The sequence below is a fragment of the Microchirus variegatus genome (genome assembly GCF_963457635.1).
Source record: "Microchirus variegatus genome assembly, chromosome: 1".
Lineage (NCBI taxonomy): Eukaryota > Metazoa > Chordata > Actinopteri > Pleuronectiformes > Soleidae > Microchirus > Microchirus variegatus.
Genome location: NC_139802.1, coordinates 34,650,095 through 34,666,563, shown reverse-complemented (window position 1 = coordinate 34,666,563; position 16,469 = coordinate 34,650,095). Strand labels below are relative to the sequence as shown.

Genomic DNA, 16,469 nt, shown 5'->3' with positions numbered 1-16,469 from the left:
AGGCAGAACTAATAACTGGTTACGTTTAGGGTTACTATTTTAATTGTGGTTAGGTTAACGTTGGGGCTATGGATGATTAAGGTGATTGTCTGGGCTGTCCAAACGAATGGAGAAGAAGAATAGCTGCGCAAACCTGCGTGCGTTTCTGAAAGTTAACCATGTAGACACGATGGAATTATTTTTTAAAAAAGAAAAGAGGGAAAAACAGCGTTTTGGTGCCTTGCACGAACCAGAACTACAAGAAAAGTGTTTGAGTTCATTGAGCAGATGCAGCTCCTGTGTGAAGCGCGTGTAAGTGGGAGTGTCCGCGGGACCACTTTACGCACCAAAGCAGCGCAGAGCTCGTGAGTGCCAGTGTGGATTACAGACAGCGCGCAGGTGACTGGACCGATGAGATGATACTAAAACACAGCAGGAGTCCTCTTCTGCTCACCGTCACCTGCATGTACTTCTCAGGAGGTCTGCTCTGGTCCTACCAAGAAGAGGATGTCAGTGACGGGTAATTTTAGGACATGGCAGCACCAAACAGCAAGGGGACCACCAAATCAAAGTAAAGTGCTTAGCTTTGATTCAAAAATGTTTCCCTTTTTTTTTGTTTTTGTTTCTTTTTTCCCCCCCACAGTGAAGAGTGCGCCGAAAATAACATTTCTACAAGTAAATACCCCTGCGTGAAGTCGACTGGAGAAGTCACGACGTGTTTCAGGTAGTGAGACTCTTGGATTCTGGATCAGTATAGTGTGAAATGATCAAAGTGCAGTCCTCTGTCTGTGAAAGTGTGACTCTAATATATTAATGCTATTGTAGTGTGACGTGGAACATATTATTTGCTTTGTCTAACACTGGACACACTGGTCAGAATATGTAGTTGCTGTTAATATAATCTGCTGTAAACACTGTCAAACTGTTATTTGGAAACCTTACTTGGACATACATGGGCCTCCAATCCAAGAACACCAATTTGTATTCCTTTATTTTCTTAATTCACCGTTTTTTTTTGGACTATCACATGGTCATCATCGTATTAGTTTAACACCTAAGTTTACAATGTACATGTCATGTATGTGGTTAAAGCATCAACAGACTTTGAAAGGATCTAACATTGCCAACTTGCCAAAAGCTGTTAAACACCCCCAGTGCTTTTTTCCCCCCCTTTCTTTTACTATTACCATGCATGTGATTAAATTATTTTCAGTGACTCAGCTGTTGGTCAGAGTTGCAAAATGTTCTTGCCCCCAGCATTAATCATTAATCATCCAATTGCAAAACAACATGCTGTTCTTTTTAATCGTGCGTAGATTTCTGGAGATGCACGTCTTCTTAGTTTCACTCCTTCTGCGAAAATAAAGAGATCACAGCAATCATGTTTAACCCCTGCAGATCACGGCGTTAGAACCCAATCTGTCTTCGTTTTAAGTGGCTTACAGGGGGAAAAAACATTGAGATAATAAATGCATGGTTAGCGCATCAGAATTGTGTTTGCCGGTCTTTATGATGAGAGAAAGTCTCTTCCAACCCTGCTGCTTGAAGATCTGCTCTTGGGGATGATTTAATGAAACCATGTTCAGATCAAACACCACAAACTGCAATTAAGGATGATGAGATGTCATGTAACTTTAAAGAGTTCTTGCGACTTTTACAGGGAACTTAATTTGAACATTTTGGCAATGCTCTTGATTTACACGTACAGGATCTATTTTTTTCTGCATGTGCCTTTCCTGGAACTCAAGATTATGTCAAATTGTTGAATATCTCTTGTGAAATAGCTTCTGAGGTTTCATCTCTGCATAACTGCTGCTTGTGGGTCAAGCGCACAGTGACGTCCTGTTTGATCTCCAAATCTCAAACACGCTCTTAGCATAATTGTGTTGGTTTATGGTTATTGGCTGTGGCCATGGTTGTGTCCCTCAGTGTTTATTTAAATGAGAAAGATGGTTTTTAGCCGGGAGCCAAGATAACGCGTCCTGGGTCACATTTCAGTTTACCTGCGCAGTGTGGGATGATGACTGTCCACCAGCCTTGTAGTGGGTGGTAAGAGAGGGTTTTATTGTTAAAATTCTTTTTTATAAATAATCTGAATTTCATGAGAAGAAAATGAAAGTGTTTTGTGTCGTAATTTTATTTTCGGAAAAACAATAGATTTGACAGACGTCACGACAGCCTTCCTCAAGGATACTTGAGACATGGATTTTGAGGTTTGACGACCTTTTGGCCCCCGACTGCCTCTATAAGATGATTATAGCATTTGCATTTCACTTTTTGTTTCTTTTTTTGGCACGACTTAAGTAGTTCAAAAGCAATCAAGCGTGATTTAAGTTGACGCGATTCAGTTGCCAAAGAAAAATGTACGCTCACAGTATGGCATTCATTAGGCACTGTGTAGAATATCACTGTGTCTTCACATCTCGGAACGTTTTGTTGCTGCTAAAAATCTGCTGTAAACACTGTCAAACTGTTTTTGTAAACACTGCTTGGACAGACAGGCTCTCAGAGTTTGATGCTTTGACATCCTAGAGCCTCATTTTTTTTATTTTCCTTAATTCAAGTGTATTGTTGGACAATAATCAGGACTATCACATGGTCCTCATCAATTAGTACAATGGCTGTCTCACACGTGCTGTATGTGGTTGGAGGCATCAACCGAAATGCTTCTCATTCACTTTGAAAGGTGAGACATCAAGCGTTGCCGACTTGCATCGCGGCCCCCGTTGCTCCGCTTTCTTGGGTGCATCCGAAGTTGAGAAACGTTCAACATGACATTCCAACGTTGCGTTGCACGAGCCAGTCAAATCACGTTTATTAACTTTAACACCGCACGGCACTCTTGGACAAGGTTTGCTCTCCCTCCTGTTGCAGTGATGTTTTCTTGGCAGACAAAGTGCACACAACAACAGTGGACATGGCAGACTTCGCATCCCCGTCACTCTCACATCAATAACTCCTGTTATAACCATGATGAGAGACACTGCTCTGCTAACCTCTGGTAGCTAACTCTTGGCCAAAGTGCAGAACTTCCCACTTCCCACACATCAGTTTTACACTGATTGATTCAGCGAGTTGCAACATGTGAATGAGTGGATTTTAGAGGTGATGGCAGGGCCAGATTGCCTGTCTCCTGCTTTAGCTTTACTAGTGCAGTGCCCGTAGGAAGTATGTATTCCTATAGTGGGAAGATTTTTCAGTTATGGTAATGCATGATAAGGAATGTAAAGGCTAACATAATACAAACACTATGCAACCTTATTAGGCACAACACAAATGCTTTCATTTTTCGATTAGCAAAAATGAAAACATTTGCATTGTGCCTAATGAGGTTGCACAGTGTTTGTATTATGTTAGCCCTTCGCTAATGCTAATCGTAGCCTCGCTAGCTTACCTTTGCAAACAGGTTCACCAAGTTAGCCGCAAAGTAGTAGCATGCTATGCATGTGTTTGCATATTGGTGAATGGACAGCGACTTCGTCGTTTCAGAATAACACCATGTTCTGCGGTGAACCTTGTGAAAATGACAGCCTCTTCACTCCCACCTCCCCGCTCCAGACAGCGCAGGTGCTGCTGATGAGCCTCTGCCTGCCTGGTGTAGCGTGATAAATCAGCGAAAAATTTGAAAATCAAGGATGCACACCATCGGGCCAGGCTCAACCCATATCCAAAATCTTAGGGTGATCTGACTAACGGTCAGCGAGATATGCCTGTCACAGACACACAGACGCAACTTGATTTAAAGATAGATATTTGACAAACACACATAAACATATGTATGTTTAAAGGTGTTACAAAAGTCCTTCCTGAGACCGAGTGTATATGAGGTGACCACAGGACCAGATGATTCGATTTTGAAAGTGCACCCCCATCTGTAACGGCATGCTTCTGTGTACGCAGTGAAACACTCGTCCTCGGAGCATTTATCATATTGTGAAACTGCACCAGAGGCCACACCAGAGAGACCCAGAGAGCATAATGTCACAGAAGAAGAGAAGTACCAGGGCTTCAGCTGACTCTCTCACGCTCACTCAGTTCACATCACATGTTGTTTTTACTTAAACGGTGTAGCAAAGTGGCACTTTCAGGCCTCACACTACATATTTATTTACCCGTTTGGTTTGCAGGCTGCGGTGTTAAAAGTGCTCGCCTTACAATAAGACATGAGAGGTTGTGTAAGGGCTCTTTTTAAAGAAGTTGAAAATCTGCGATTGCAACAGAAACGCTTTGCTAATTTCCAAAGGAGGGTTTGATTGAAATGATAAGGTGCGCACTGTTTGCTCAAATTTGGCAACATCAGCCCGTGTGCCTTGGTCTGTGCTATTGAATTTCTGCAATGTACCCAGAGTTCAGCTTTTAAATCAGTATTGCAAGTACGGTTTTTGCCTTTCAAAGGTTTTGTTGGTGGTTATTGTTTCTTTGCTGTTTTGGCCTCGGTAGTCACTGTTGGCCATGCTCACTATGTTTATCGTCCATATATTGTGCTTTATCCAAACCGCTGTAACTGCCTCAGAAAGTACTAATCCATCACTTTTTTTGCCTAGGGACTTTTCAATCTGTGGCTTGCATCACTGAGAAATTAGTGAACTAGCTGCACGAGTGTAATTGTGAAAGGATTTCGTTTGAGTCTCTGCTTTTTGTTGTCCATGCTCCAGCTGCAGTTTGAGGTTTTACTCAGCAGTTTACCCCCAGTTACCCTCCATTCTCCTGCCTTGTGACACAGACCGCTTGCAGGGAAAGTATACCTGACACGCAATTGTCAGGAAAGAGCAAGTCATTGCGCTATAAACTGCTTAAAGTCACTGCTGAATTTGTTTTAACATTTCACACAGTTAACACACAATATAGATCGTTTTTCTTGCCACTGAGATGAACTTTCTTCAAACTCAAAATCTCTCAAAATCAAAGACGAGAACCAGGTCTTAGTTTGTTACCCATTAGTGGATCGAGACACATTAATAACTTGATGTTTATAAGTTGAAACATGAAACAGTGATTACACTAGTTTGATTGATAGTGTATATGATGACAGGCTTACCTATACCCTCTAAGGCAAATGCTTCTCTGGAAAAGAAGCAGAGCACAGAGTGACTCTTTCTATTCTACAGCCGTAACAGTCATACATAATTGACGTGTGGCGTGTGTTATTGTTGCATTGTTATTTCTCCAAATAATCCTGGTGCCGCCAAGCATTTTGTTGTGTTATTTACCGCATTCCGCTCAGTCCTCTTCTCGTCAACTGTGGAATTTAGGGAAAACTCCGATTTAGGCCGTTAGGAAGCAGAGGATAACATTGCTTTTGCCCCCCGGTGAGATGGGATAGCCATGATACTTCACATGCACTTGGCTCACACATGCAGCAGCACTCGTGTCCCATCGTGAACTGTATTGGAATGGACCCTCACTTTATCTCTCGTTTTTATTTACTCGTGTCGTTTTTTTTTCCTCTTGGATCAGGAAATCTAAAAATATATTAGACTGGAATTGAATTTCCTTTGACCGTATATCAATAATTGATTTATTTTCCAACTTCCAGCTCGGTTCAAAACGCAGCGGGGGAGCGACTCTGTTCCAGTGAAATGATCACATAAGTCTGGTTATTCTACTTTTCTGTGAAGCCTGAAGACTCTCTTGTTCCCTTACTTCCCGAACCTGTTTTTCACATCACATTTGAATGTCTTCATTACCTTGGAATAATCCTCTCAGCTGGATTTATGTCCCCTCTCCTGATTCAGACAGCTTTCAGCTTAAGAAATACTCTTTGTCGTGTTCTTTGTCGTGCCTCCAGTGGTTGTCGCTCGATGACGCAGCATGACACAGTCCAGCAGACCTCAGTTACTGTTTGTCCTACTTCTTTTTGTGATGCATACGTGTAAAAATATGTGGAATTTCTTAATACGCCAAAGTCAGGATATGACTAGGGAGCACACGTTCGCTCTTTTAAAGGACATGTTTAAGTGATTAGTCCCTTTTAAACAGATGCCTAACTTGTATATAATTACTATAATTATTTGATAAATGCAGAGTGGTTATTCCAGGATCAAAGAATTAAAAAAAAAAAATCCACATGGAATATTATTCTTTGCCTCCCATATTCTACTTAAATACCTTTTATTACTTACAAGCGCAGTTATCAGCCCCATGGTGTATATTACTTGATATAAAGCAGAGAATCAGTAAGTAGGCTTTATTTACTTGTCAAGTCTTGTCTATTACAGTATTTGGAAAGAGAGCGAGAGAGAGAGAGAGAGAGAGAGAGACTGAAACTCACTTGCTGTAGCTGTAATGACTCTTTTCTAATGGTTTCCTTTGAAAGGTTTCCAGAAACACCGGATAGGTGCCAACACAGGCACAGTTTGGATTTATTAGACCCACATTTATATTTGTACAGGAACAATTTTTAGATTTAAACCGCAGATGACTTTTTTACAAATGACATATCAGTGTTGCAGATTTTAATGGGGGGGGGGGGGGAAGTAAAAGTAAATAAGTAAAAGTACAATAAATTGTCTGAGGAAGGAGCATGGAACTCATCCAAGTTGTTTCTCAACAGCCCCTTGAGGGAAAACGGAGTTCACCAGAATTAACCGCAGTAGATGCAGAAACGGATAACGCTGCTGGAAATCGCTCCAATCAAAAATACCTGAAATGGCATAATCTCTCTGTAATGTACTGTAGAGTATGAAAGTCAAAGAAGGGGTGAGAGCTCCTGGCGGCGCCTAATGCACACAATAACCGCACACAAGCCGCTCTATTGATGACATGCAATCAAGTTTTGATTTTGCGAGCTACTCAAAAATGTGCGAAGCGGACTAATACAGCCGTGAGCCTGTAGTCGGATACCTCGCATAATTCATCATGAACCAAATGTCCTGTCAAGCACAAGATGTCAACATCTGTTTTCTATCGATATTCAGAAAGAGGATATGAAGGCCGTTAGCTGAAGTCGACTGCTGAATTACTGTACTGTGGATTCAAGGAGTTAACATGAATGCTTGGTATTTGAATTGCTCTGAAACGACAGCTCCCACATCATTGAAAGTAAAAGGATGTGAGGTCTTAGGAGGGGAGGTCAGCTGTCATGGATGTTCCTGAGTATAATCTGAAGGCTGACAGATGAGGTTCTTATGTTGTTATTATGTTTTATTAGATTTTTTTAACCTTTTGATTGATGCCTAAGCATGTCATTAACTTTAACATAAGCAACAACCTGCCGCAACATTCAGTGTCCGTTCAACTTTACTACTGTCCTTGTCCCAGTAGCACTACACTCTTAGAAATAAAAGTGCTCAATAGAACCATATAAGCATATACGGTTCTTCGGCTTGTCCTCATAGGAGAACCCTTTTTGGCTCCAGGTGGAATCTTTTTTATAAAGGTTCCACCAAGAACCCTTTTAGAACCCTTTATTCAGGAAAGGGGTTTTACTGGATCAAAATGGTTCTTACTGGAACCATTAGTGTCACCAAGAACCCTTGAAAAACCATTTCTCTAGGAAAGGGTTTTTCAGATGCAAATGGTTCCAAGTAGAACCTCAGCCCTTGTAGAAGGACCCTTTTGGAACCCTTATTCTTTAAGAGTGATAGTTGGGAATTTATAGGCGTTCAGTTTCTTTCTGGTTTAGCTTGATGCCATTTGCTTTTTCAAGTCTTCCTTTAAAATATTAAATTCTTAGGTTGATGGAGAATATAACCGTGGTCTCCTTATCAGTCCGAAAACAATTGATCTGTCTGAGTTTTAATGCTGTTGTTTTATTTTTCTGCTTGTGAGCACCCAGGTCCGACTGAATCCGACACATATATATATTTTCTGATACCGTGTAAACATCCGCCACTGCCTGCTTGCTGGGAAATAATGAATGGATGAATATTGCATGTGATATCTGTGTGCTCTCAATTCAGCGTTATATTATAACAGGCTTAAAATCCCTGTGATGTGTCACCTGTAAGCCCACTGTGCTCATTTTCCACCTGAAAATGTGTGAACAGTGTTTTGCTTCAGATGTCATGCATCGCTTTTTAGCTGTGGGCTTCCCAGATTGACAGCAGTACATTGTCTGTACTCTGTGTCTGTGTAAAACATAAATACTATAATTTGTCCCCCAAAAAAATCACCTTCTTCCCATTATAGGGGGGGATTGTACCAGGCTATTGTGTGTGTATTGTAGAGTTGTTTGGTTATTTTTTAGTAATTGACATTTTTGATGAAATATTTGCCATATTCCATGGAATACATGGAAAGACAAAGGTGATGCTTCAAATATCTATGACTTCAGGAGTTGGTGTCATGTGATCTTAAATAGTTAATCTTTAATGGGTTAAAAAATACTCACGGATTAAAGCCTTACCATTCACTTCCCATTCATTAAGAATGAATGAGAAGTGTTCAAACCCCTACATTTATCCTGTGTGGATATTAACTGTAGTAGAACATCCAGTAGGAGCATTTGGTCAAAGCCTCCTGTGATATATTTAGCTGGAAGACCCTGGTAAATAAAGCCCAGAGCAGTGTAGATATGCTCTTTTTTAGATTACTTCATTATAAATTAGAATTGTCAATGATTAAGGCACAACTTTTAACTGCGATTAATCTAGATTCATTAATTTCAACATGTGACATTAATTAGTTGTTGTTTTTTATTGTTGACAGCCCTAATAATAACAATCACTTTTGTCCATTTGCTGCCTCATAGCACTATTATTGATGTTAATATTATCATTCAATATCACATTATGCTTAAGAGCCAGAAATTGGAGGTTCTCATAGTCAGTGTTGAGCTGTGGCGTGAGTGGGAGGCGGAAACACTTCCATCCATTCATTCATTCATTGTCTACTGCTTCATCCTCCTCACCAGTTCTTCACAGGACCAACAAACTGATGAACCATTCACTCTCATATTTACACTACAGGCAATTTAGAGTGTCCAATTAACCTCTATGTTTTTTGGACTATAGAAGCAGTACCGAGGAAAACCTACACACACACACGTGAAAACTCCATGCACAAATACCGGCTCACGAACCTCTGTCTTTTTGCTGCAAGGCAACAGTGCTAACCACAACTCCGCTGTGTGGCTAATGTGTTCAATTCACATTCGTCATCCGTCTTTCCTCCAGTAGGGGGTGACAGTTTATAACCGCTTTATCTTAGATGAGACGTGAAGTAGCTGTTTATCTGTGTATCTAATGGATGAATCGGCATTCTTGCCCCTTAAAAGCACTGAGGTTGACACAGTGGACTCCTAAGTTATCGTAATGAGAGCAGGGGAGGACATGTTAGTGCTCAGGAGCATTCCTTAGTGACAGATGTAGAGCACAAACAGCAGCGTACGTCCTTTGTCTCGCTTCTCTCTTCTGCCCGTGGTGCATTGCACTCATCGCAAGGAGTTTATTTTTTTTCTTTCAAATAAGGTTCATTCTCATTTACACACAAGATATAAAATGATTCCTTCCCTTTTTTTGCCTTTTTCACACCCATCACCCGTGCTTTCGTCGAGTAAACACAGACATAAATTGTTGAGGTTCTAGATCAGATTTACAGGGGAACTTTTGCAGGAACAGAGTGTAATCACACGTGGTTCCACACAAATGCATTTGGCCATCTGTTTCTACTTGAAACACTGGAGCAATAACAGGCCTTAACCAGAAAGACTTCAGATACCTAATGTGTTTTAAAACCCGGGCGGTACTTTGACACCTCTCACTTTGATGTTATTGACTTTTTTAATTATATGCAAACAGCGTGAATAAGTTGAAAATATAAGTACATGATGATACTAACCCCAGTATTTCCGGGTACCAGGGTTCTTCTGCACCTACGCCTCATTTCATAACGATTAATACATGTATTTATTTTGATATTCAACAATATTCTGACCTTAAATTTCCATTTTAAATACCTGGACTTCTGTGTTAAATCCTACATACATTGAATTGTAAAACTGACTTGGTGCCTGGTGATGATTGTAACCTTGTGGGGTTTGTGTAGATCACAAGCATTTTTACTTACTCTAAATCATCAATCTTTTTTGTTCTTGTTTCTTTTGGCTGGTGCTCACTTACCCCTCTGTGTTTTCTTTTTTTTTTCCATGGAGAAGTGAAGTGTGGTCACGTATTTGGTCATCCTGGGGTTTTACCGTGGTTAAGAGCTGTGGTGATATGTAAACCACAGGCTGTGACTGTGCTCCAGCGTGATATTTCAAACTATAGATCATCCATTACTGTAGAATGGGACCTGCTTGACAAGTCCATCTGTGATTTTAAAGCAATTAGGTGTGTCTTTTTACTCAATGTATGTTTTATTTAATGTTTGTTAATACTGATTGATTGTTTTTTCCAGTGCTCAGCAACTTCAAGCCTTCATTTCTTGTCTCATTAGTAAAAGGCATGAGCTGCTAATTTATCGGCCCTGACGGAGGGCGACGAGCCAGAGGAAATGTTTGGCTGTGGCGTTCAACACAAAGTAAAATCTTATTTTAAATTGTAAACAGCTGCAGCAATCACTGATTATATCACTTATTTCAAAAGAGGCTTCAGATTTGGTGGTTTTTCGGCAGCGTATATATGTTGCCTTTTTCACCTTCACTACGACCACCGGGCTCCATCTTTCCATTTAAGAATGTCAGAAGGGTTTTATTTGTAAGAATATGCGCACTTCTTTTTTTTACAAACGTGTAATTTTAAAATTGTATTTTGAGGTGGCCATTGTGGGCTAATTATTTATGTGCAGTCCCAGGACGGAATATTACATTTCACTACACGCAAGTATTAAAATAACATGAAAACCACAGAGAGCCTCAAATGGGCTAACATATGTCACATACCCCACATTTCACTTACCTTATACACGCTGTGTCATGAGAACATATGCAACGCATAAAAGAAAGAAAAAAAAAAAAGAAGTGAACATTTTTTTGAAGAAATACAGTAAGTGAATCACATTTACCGACTCAAGGATAAGCCTTGTATGGTCAAGAACCATACGTTGAGATGCTTTGAGGCAGGTTTTGCATGTAAACCAATCTACTGGACAAATATGATTAAAATGATTACATTATTATTATTACAAACTTCCTGACACTACATAAAAAGTCAGCTCATCAACAATATCGGGCAGACTAACTCTAGGCCAGGACTATTCAATTACAAACTCAGTTGGGCCACATTTTCAAACCAATCAATTTAGTTGGGCCAGTCATTTCCTGCAGCCAGTAAACAGCAGGTGAGGTCACACAAAAAGTGCATTAAAAATATAATAAAAGAACTAGCAATAAAATGGCTTTACTGGCCTCGCCTTGCCTCGACACGGTTTTGGTGGGTGTTCCACTGCAAAAATAACACTTAGAAATAAGGTTTCCAAAGGGTTCTTCTACAAGGGCTGAGGTTCTACCATTTGCTTCTGAAAAACCCTTTTTTCGGGAAAGGGTTTTTCAAGGGTTCTTGGTAACACTACTGGTTCCAGTAAGAACCATTTTGATTCTCAACCCTTTAAAACCCCTTTCCTGAATAAATGGTTTTAAAAGGGTTCTTGGTGGAACCCTCCAAAAGGGTTCCAGGTGGAACCTTTATAAAACATTTTCTACCTGGAGTCAAAAAGGGTTCTCCTATGAGGACAAGCCAAAGAGCCTTATATGGTTCTACTTAGCACTTTTATATCTAAGAGTGTATACTCAACGTGGGCGGAGTCATCACTGCACGGCTGCATGAAACTGCTGTGACTTTGTTTTACACGCGACGCACACACACACACACCAGTGACGGACTAGTGACTTGTAAATCAGTTGTTTTCAGTGTAACTGAGTCATTAGAATCATCTGAAGTCACTGGACTGAAATACAGCGGTCGGGTTTGTGATACCGTTCGCCGCTCGCGATCAGCAGTGCTGTCGCTAAATACACCAGACTCCTATGTTAAGTATTGAGATTTTAGATCGATGAATCCAGATTTTAAGTCTTTTCAACCGATCTATTTCAGCATTGTTCGGCTTGTGTTGGATGTTTCTTCCTGTGACGGCGCTCTGACCAATCAGTGGTCAGCAGTCTGGCGACGTCACGTATGGTGTGGTGCCTTGGGAGCCAGCGGTATTCACGGAAGATAACGCGATAATCCTGAACGGACGCGAGTACTTTATACTCTCCATCCACTCCGAAAACTCCTGCAATTAAAAACCAGGCTTTGTCCTTTCTGCCATTGTCCTTATAAAAAGAATCTGTGGTGTCATAAGAAGTTGGCCGCCATTTGAATAGGCTGCCTCTAGGCCGATGACGGATGTCCATGTCCCAAATTCTCCATAGCTGTGAAACGACTTTAATTCAATCAAACAAATATCAATTATACACATCCCATGTTCTGAACACAAAGTGGGATAACTCCATATTTCTTTGTAACATTTCATTTAATGTGCTCCTCCTGAGTGCGTTTGCCGCTATGCCATTTCTATTGCTGCGTTGAATGAAGTGCATCGATCGCTCTCATGAACCCACTCGAGGTCCGGTTTTCATGTAACGTGAATGGATTTTTACCTTGAAGCCTCTTGTTGAATTTACAGCACTTTTCTTGTTTTATGTCTCTTTTCAAACCCTCAGGAGAAGGTAGTGTCATGGTCGACTAACTTTGTCTCTACATCTGCTTTTTAGATGAAATTTAGATCGTTTATGAATAAAAAAATTAGTTTCCAACTTATATTTCTGCTCTGGGGTGAAATATAATTCTTATAAAGGCAGATAATCTGTCATTAACTACTGTAAATTTTAGTTCACCTTCCAGGAGGCCAGTTCTCAGGGGGCCAGTTTTCATTAAATCCAGTTTTCCGCTTTCTTTTCTTTCCATATTATGCATGGGAAGGTTGTGAATAAAAACATAGGAATTAAATAACACATTTTTCTTCAATATTTCGAATATTCAATTCCCCTGAAGTGGAAGTCGCACACTTCCACGGTAACCTCAGAGTTTGACAGTGACTGGAAATATCTGGATTCTGTCCAACAGAGTGAAACACATGGAAGTGCTGACGATGGTTTACAGTAACAAGACACAGACATCAGTGCTCTGTATAATTTCCTGAGGTGTCAGTATCTGAAACATCACACACGCACACACACACTTATACACTTACCCTCAGCTTTTCACATGTATATGAATCCGAATAAATATTTGAGTTCCCCTTCAGCGAAAATGTGACACAAGTACAGTTAGATTTTGATTTGAGAGCATGTGGCCAGAGTCACATTTCTTTTGTGTGAGGTGGCTACACCACTGACGAAAAGCAACTTAGAGAGGCAGAAGCTTGAACTGCCTCTGTTATAGATGACAAGTACTTTGGCTGCATCTGCAGTGCCTTGCTTTTGTCAGTTCCATTGAAATCCTGACATTTTTCTAGGATTATGTTGATGCTGGCGAGAAGAGAAGTGTTGTTAATGGCCAACAAATCTGCGAGCAGCAGTTTGCTATTAGGAGAGAGGTCCGTTTTCACTTGATCCATTTCAGCCACATATTGATCATCTGCCATGAATTGTAACACTCTTTAAACTCTTATTTGGCTGGGGATTTGATGAGACATGCACAACTCAAGCTTTTTGGAGGCCTGACCTTTTATGTTGGCTTAGTGATGTAAACTTCACACTTAATCCTTACCGCTTTATGTAGTCATGGATTCTGAGCAGGAAAACAGATTGTTTTCATGAATGATCCAGGAACAGGCATGTGTTTTTTCTTAAAAAACGATAGTTGTCCATGTCTGGACACATTTGTTATTGCTGAGAATTGCCTATAAATATAATTCCAATCCAGTGTATTTTTAAACCACATTTAAAAACAACTTTGTTGACCAAAGTGCTTTCCAAATTTGAAATACCTTGTCTCAATTGTGTCCTCCTTTTTTGAGTTGCACTGGAACGCAGCATAATTTCCAATGCTCTGAAAGCGGTGTCGATAAAATCTATCTGTACCTCTATCCGTACCTCTTCTATCTAGGGCATTCCTAGATATTCAACTATGCATTTACTTGATATGATGCAGCTTTATTTATTTGTTACATGAATTTTTTAATTTGCACTGAATAAAAATTTTCAGAAGGAGCATAGTTCTAGCCCTAAATACTTGGAATTGTTGTCTCGCGGAGATCCGCTTTGTCCGTAAAACACGCGAGAGTGCTGGTGAGGGCAATGGTATCCAAAAACCAGAAGTCCACAAAGTCCGCAAATAGTTATGTTCTTGTCTCCACAGTGCAGCACAGAGTTCTACACAAACTTCCAGCCTCAGAGGATTTATCTGTCCAGTGGATACATGTTATATATGACGGCATATGACGTTTTTTTTTTTTTTTTTTACTATACCGGGCGTATAAGGGTATAATATGTCCCCTTTAAAGTAAAGAAACATTCTGCTTTCTTGTAGTTTGTTCTTTTGCCGATTTATGGCTATGATTGTAGTAATAAGTGAAGACTGTACACTTTGCAAGGTATTTTTCTTGGATGTCAGTTTTCCATTTACTCACATTCCGCCCATTCCAAATGTTATATACTACCGGGAGCATGAGCATCTGATGCCTAATGTGTGCATAGGTCTCAATTGTTGAGCTGCATGTAGACGTTTGCATAGGATTCTGCACGGATCATTACAGCACGCATATGACTTTAAACCTTTATAGCCAGGCTTAGTCTAAAGTTGGATTATAAATGCATTTTGTTTTTCCTTTACAGTTATTGCAATTTTGATTTGATTTACAATCATTTTTAGAGTCAAACTCCAGCGAAACACTCATTAGGGATGCACGATATTGGACTTAACAATATGAATAAAGATGTATATGCTTTTCCCCAGTCCCAACGGTAATTTTTGTCTCTTTTGTAGTCAAATTATCTTAGTAATAAAACTATTTCATACTCATGTCTCAGATTTAGATATACATTTTCTTCATTGAGCAAAAAAAACCAATAGTTTTAGAGGGCGCAAGAAGGTAGGGACTTTTTTTCGCCTACTGTTGTACTCATTAATATTCACTAAAATTCACTGCATCATATATTTCAAAACCGATGGAACATTACCTCATCACAAAATACATCACTATATTTAAATGCTTGGATGAGAACTTGATGATTGGAAATACCAAATTTAAATAATTTGCTAATTGCTCATGTTTCTAATTTCGATTTCAATTAGGAAAAGGTAAATTTTTCAGCTCCTATCTAAAGGCAAAAAGATAAAACAAATAACATTATGTCTGTACATTTTAGTTCTTGGGCCTTAGGATATTTGTATACATTTACTTTCCCAACTAAAGTCAGTCAATAGTCAATAGTTTCTTCAGTAAGCATTGTGCAAGGAACCAAAGAACTATACTATTCATACTTTAAAGTATTCAGTCAAGTACATGTTTTACAAGCAGCAAATGTTTCCTTTGTGTCTGCGTTACATTCACGGCAGCATATTTTCCTACTTGGTTCACGTTTATCTGTGTGTCGTGTTACCGTTGTGTCGCGTGGGACAAAATGAAAACAAAAGGGGCAAGAATTAAAAGCGTATAGTTTTGAATTGGTGAAGTGCAATTGAGCGTGCATTTGCACAGTTTTCAAACCGTGCTGCATGTTGTTTTACATGAGGGGCCTTTACATGGAGGCGCTGTGACCTCAGAGTTCATATAGTCATTCACCAACAGGTCACGTTATTAATGTGCTCTGTTAGCGATGAAAGAAGCGCAGTTAATTCTATATTTTGAAGATATGCGCTATACAGACTTCATCACCCAGCATGCAAATGGAAACAACGGTGCAGAGAGCAGTTCAGATGAAAGCTCTAATGAAGTGTTTTGAAGATTGTTTTGTGGAAAAAGTCTTGTGACCCACTCTGGCCTTTCTTCCCCTTTTTAATGGTTCCGTACTTTTATTTTCCAGTTGCCCTGTTTGACTGACTCTTTTATTTAAGACATAAACAAAGTTTTTTTTAAAAAATGCAGTAAATACAAGAATTGTGACAGGGTCATCGTGCGGTTAATACTCTCTTGGAGCTCCATTAAGTTGTTTGGCATATGAATATCCAGTCTATTGACTGCATATAATCTGACAGGGATATTTGCCGTGAGGAACCCACAAGGAGTTATCTCACGTGCAGCTCTACTGAGCCTTTTAGCCTCATCAACCTCACAGTTTTGGTTGAATGGTTTGATATGCCTGATGGATGAAGATATCGGCATGTTGTTTTTGAACTATGTTTAAAAAGGTGATAATTGAACAAAGCTGCGCGTCTGGCACAGTGTCCTAAAGCTCTCCTCTTCCTTATTGGCCTGAAAACTGTTCCTGCAGCTTGAAAATATCTGTGTTTCTTGTATTTTTTTGATTTTTTTTTTCCACAACTGGAAATCCTTAAATAGCAACAGGTGGGGAAACTCAACGTTGCATAATCTGTGTTGCTCTTGCTAACTGCTTTTGCACATGTATCGGCCCTTCAAATACTCAATCTGGTCCCATCTTAGCACAACACCAGACATCATTAAGA

General features: G+C 39.9%; 1 protein-coding gene across 1 annotated transcript in view; it reads left to right on the top strand.

Moving 5' to 3' along the window:
* Positions 1-395: 395 nt before the first annotated feature.
* Positions 396-16,469, top strand: part of ccbe1 (collagen and calcium binding EGF domains 1) — a gene marked incomplete at both ends in the record, with an annotated part of 31,679 nt that continues 15,605 nt past the window's right edge. The window contains 2 exons of the mRNA XM_083902875.1: positions 396-499; positions 623-703. Coding sequence (XP_083759001.1) covers positions 396-499; positions 623-703 — 185 coding nt within the window. The remainder of the gene's footprint in view (positions 500-622; positions 704-16,469) is intronic.